This window comes from Geospiza fortis, unplaced genomic scaffold (assembly GCF_000277835.1).
Source record: "Geospiza fortis unplaced genomic scaffold, GeoFor_1.0 scaffold594, whole genome shotgun sequence".
NCBI lineage: Eukaryota > Metazoa > Chordata > Aves > Passeriformes > Thraupidae > Geospiza > Geospiza fortis.
In genome coordinates, this window is record NW_005054703.1 from 106439 (window position 1) to 110646 (window position 4208).

The 4208-nt window shown below is 52.4% G+C and overlaps 1 protein-coding gene across 1 annotated transcript in view; it reads right to left on the minus strand.

Annotated features, from left to right (window-relative positions):
• The window catches only part of BMP1 (bone morphogenetic protein 1), a gene marked incomplete at its 5' end in the record, with an annotated part of 19790 nt that overhangs the window by 4567 nt on the left and 11015 nt on the right, over window positions 1-4208 (minus strand). The window contains 4 exons of the mRNA XM_031065209.1: window positions 372-552; window positions 986-1146; window positions 1246-1371; window positions 1449-1644. Of these exons, the coding sequence (XP_030921069.1) occupies window positions 372-552; window positions 986-1146; window positions 1246-1371; window positions 1449-1644 (664 nt within the window). The remainder of the gene's footprint in view (window positions 1-371; window positions 553-985; window positions 1147-1245; window positions 1372-1448; window positions 1645-4208) is intronic.

Below are 4208 nucleotides of genomic sequence, written 5' to 3' on the forward strand. Positions count from 1 at the left end.
CCCCAAAATGTGCTGCCAGCAAGGCTGCCTGTGCCTGGAGGGTTTTGGGGCTGCACCCCCAGTTCTGAAGTAGGAGCCAATTATCCCCCAAAAGAGGGAAAAAAAACCCAAAATGTGCTGCCATCCAGGCTGCCCATAGCTGGAGGGTTTTGGGACCAGGGGCTGCACCCCTAGTACTGAAATAGGAGCCAATTGTCCCCTAAAAGAGGAGAAAACCTCCCAAAAAGTGCTGCCAGCCAGGCTGCCCGTGGCTGGAGGGTTTTGGGGCTGCACCCCCGGCGTGGGCAGGGGAAGCGTTAGCGGCGCTTTGGGGGGAGCTGGCTGGGTGAGGGAGGGCAGGGGGTGCCCGTGCTGGGGCCAGGCAGCTCTACCTGAGAAGAAATGGGCTTTGAAGCCCTTCTTGGAGACGGTGTTGTCGGACTTGAACTCGATCCTCATGTTGTTGTACTGCGAGGTGATGACCTCAGGCTTCTCGGCGCCGCAGAACTTCCCGTGCAGCTTGGAGTCAGCCGTGAGCCCGCTGCGCACCTCCACAAAGTCATATTTGCACACCTGGGGGTGACACGGGGCTGGGGACACCCTGGGGACACCAGCAGAACCTGAGAGCACCCCCAGCTCTGAAGAAGGAGCCACTTGTCCACCAAAAGAGGAGAAAACTCCCCAAAATGTGCTGACAGCCAGGCTGCCCATGGCTGGAGGGTTTTGGGACCGGGGGCTGCACCCCCAGTTCTGTAGTAGGAGCAAATTGTCCCCCAAAAGAGGAGAAAACCCCCCAAAATGTGCTGCCAGCCAGGCTGCCCATGGCTGGAAGGTTTTGGGACTGGGGGCTCTGAGGTGGGAGCCAATTGTCCCCTAAAAGAGGAGAAAACCTCCCAGAATGTGCTGCCACCAAGGCTGCCTGTGCCTGGAGGGTTTTGGGGCTGCACCCCTGGTGTGGGTAAGGAAGGGGTGGCATGGGCAGAGAGGGGCTGCACCCCCCACTCACATCGTTGCCCTCGGTCTCGAAGAAGTCGAACTGGAGGGAGATGCGGTACTGGGTGGGGGCCACCAGCTGCCAGATGCAGTTCTTGTTGGGGGGATACTCCTTGGGCCACCCCGGGCTGGTGATGGAGCCGTTGAGCTTGGTGAGGAACCCTCCGCAGGCGGCTGCAGGGCGGCACCACCCAGCGCCCGTCACCTCCACGGGGCTGGGGGCGCACCAAGGGGCACAGGGAGGGTTTTGGGGGGTCTCAGGGTCACACTCACCCTCGCAGTGGCGCTTGTCGGATGCCAGCTCGTAGCCAGGGTCGCAGGCACACTTGTAGCTGCCCAGGGTGTTGACGCAGCGCTGCTCGCAGCCGCCGTTGTTGGGGCGGGGGGACTCGTCCATCTCTGGGCAGGGCACGGGGAGGGGGTGAGCGGCCGGGGGGCTGCAGCACTCCCAGCACCCCCCAGAGCTCCCCCCAAACCTTTGAAGAAGTTGACGGCGAAGCCGGCCTTGTTGATGGAGCCGTCGGACACGAATTTCATCCAGAGCTTGTTGGAGGTGCTCTTGATGTCGTCGGGTTTGTCGTAGCCGCAGTAGCGGCCGATGAGGCTGCTGGAGTCGCTGCTCCCGTCGCGGATCTCCAGGTAATCGTAGGCACAGCTGTCGTGGCGCTCGATCTGGGGGGGCAGGACAGAGGGCACAGTGAGGTGGCACAGTAAGGACGATGGCACAGTAAGATGGCGCAGTCAGATGGCCAGTACGATGTCATAGGAAGATGTCACAGAAAGATGTCACTGTGAGATGGATGTCACAATAAGAAAGATGTCACAGTAAGAAAGATGTCACAGTAAGATGGCCAGTAAGTTGTCACAGTAAGAAAGATATCACAGAAGGAAAGGTGTCACAGTAAGATGTCACAGTAAGGTGTCACAGTAAGGTGGCACAGTAAGAAAGATGTCACAGTAAGATGGCCAGTAAGTTGTCACAGTAAGAAAGATATCACAGAAGGAAAGGTGTCACAGTAAGATGTCACCGGTAAGATGGCCAGTAAGTTATCACAGTAAGAAAGATATCACAGAAGGAAAGATGTCACAGTAAGGTGGCACAGTAAGGTGGCACAGTAAGGTGTCACTGTAAGGTGTCACAGTAAGATGGCCAATGTCACTGTAAGATAGGTGTCACAGTAAGAAAGCTGTCACCGTAAGATGTCACAGTAAGATGGCACAGATGGCCAGTACGATGTCACAGTAAGATGCCACAGTAAGGTGTCACAGTAACATGTAACAGTAAGGTAGACAGTGAGATGTCACAGGAAGATGGCCAGTAGGAAAGATGTCACAGTATGATGTCACAGTAAGGTGTCACAGTAAGAAAGATGTCACAGTAAGGTGTCACAGTAAAGTGTCACAGTAATATGCCACAGTAAGGTGGCCAGGAATATGTCACAGTAAGACATCACAGGAAGGTGGCCAGTAGGAAAGATGTCACAGTAAGATGGTCAGTAAAATGTCACAGTATGATGTCACGGAAAGAAAGATGTCACAGGAAGATGTCACAGTAAGAAAGATATCACAGTAAGGTGTCACAGTAAGGTGGCACAGTGAGATGTCACAGTGAGGTGGCACAATAAGGTGGCACAGTAAGACAGCCCTCGGCAGGGTAATAATTGCTACAGACTCCATGCATTCACAGAGTGCTGATCAATCATCTTTATTAAGAAACCCATTGTTCTTTTCTCTCTTATCTCGATGCAGGTTGACCTGATGGGTCCTTTAATTAAAACACCATCACTCTTGGTTAATTAAGAACCCTCCCTTTGGTGAACAAATCTGCACAGCACATTCCACATGCTCACAGTGGCAGGTGCAGCGAGTTAAGATCAGAACTGTTTCTCATTCTTTTCTCTGATTCCCTCCCGGCCTTTTCCCAGTACCATGCCTGGGAAAGTTGTGTTTCTCACCCTGTCAGGGAGCTGCTGCCACAGAACAGGGCTGGTTTTGTCCCAGCACCCCCAAACCCTTCCCATCCCTGTCCTGAGGGGAAACTGAGGCACGGAGGTGGTGCTGATGGACACAGCAGCCCCAAGCCCATCCTGAGGGAGCGCTGGGATGAGGAGATGACCCCTCCCCAGCCTCGGGGACATAGGAATGTGCTCCCTGTCGACAGAGTGACAAAACTGTCCCTTTGTCTCCTCCAAAAGGAAAAGAGCCCACAAGTTTCTCTCCTCAGTTAGGTGAAAAGACACCTCACAGGACTTGGAGAATTCACCTCAAGCTTAAGGATAGCTAATTGGACAAAAGCTAAAAAGTCCAGCCTGAGAAATTCACTAGAAAAAGAAGAAAACAAAGAAACTAATTGATTTTGTGAGGTGTTTTACCAGGGGCAAGAACCTCTTGCACCTGGCTCGGTTTTTCTCTGCAAAGAGCTTTGTTATTTTGCCTTTTATTAAAACCTCTTCATTTCCAACACTACCACACAAGCCATCCTGCTGATTTTATGCCTTCTGAGGTAGCTGAGCTATCTTGGGTGTGAAATAGATCTCCAAGAGCTTATGAGACCTGGCTGGAGGAGACCCATTGTCCTGCGTTGCTTTTATCCCCAACTGTCTGTTCTGTTTATGCTGAATAATAAGTTTTGCACCTTTAAGTTTTGCACTTGCTGCAGAGAGTGAAGGGGGGACAGAAGAAGCTCAGTTTGTTTTCAGACACTTCACTCACTCCTCCACATTGCTGCTCCTGGACTGTGCTGTCTGCGGATGGACAGACAGTGGGACAGAGCTCTCTTTTGTTTTACTTAGTTTAGCTAGCTGAGGCAAAGAAGTTCCCTGGACTGTGGGTTTTTTTTTCTTTTTTCCTTTTTCTTTGGAGCTGTTTAAACCTGCTCTGGACTGAGCACCAGCAGAGCACTGGCAGCTGCACCTGTGGCCCGCCAGGCCTGGCCTGTGACATTTCCAGCACCGGAGGGACTGAGCAGAGCCTGAGTGAGCTGAGCTACAGCCCACAGAGGGACTTTCTCAGTTTGTCATCTCTTTGGGAGCAGCAAGGGATTTTATTGTTTAATATTGTTTAGGTTTTATTGTTTAATATACAGGTTTTTTCCCACTTTTTTCCAAGGAGCTATTTTCTCCTGGACCGGTTGCAGGGAGGGGCCGATTGAATCTGCTTTCCTAGAAAAGCCCCTTTGGGGGAACTCTCCAAAATTTACCCTGCACCAGGACACCCAAATTTCAGGGAGGGAAAGA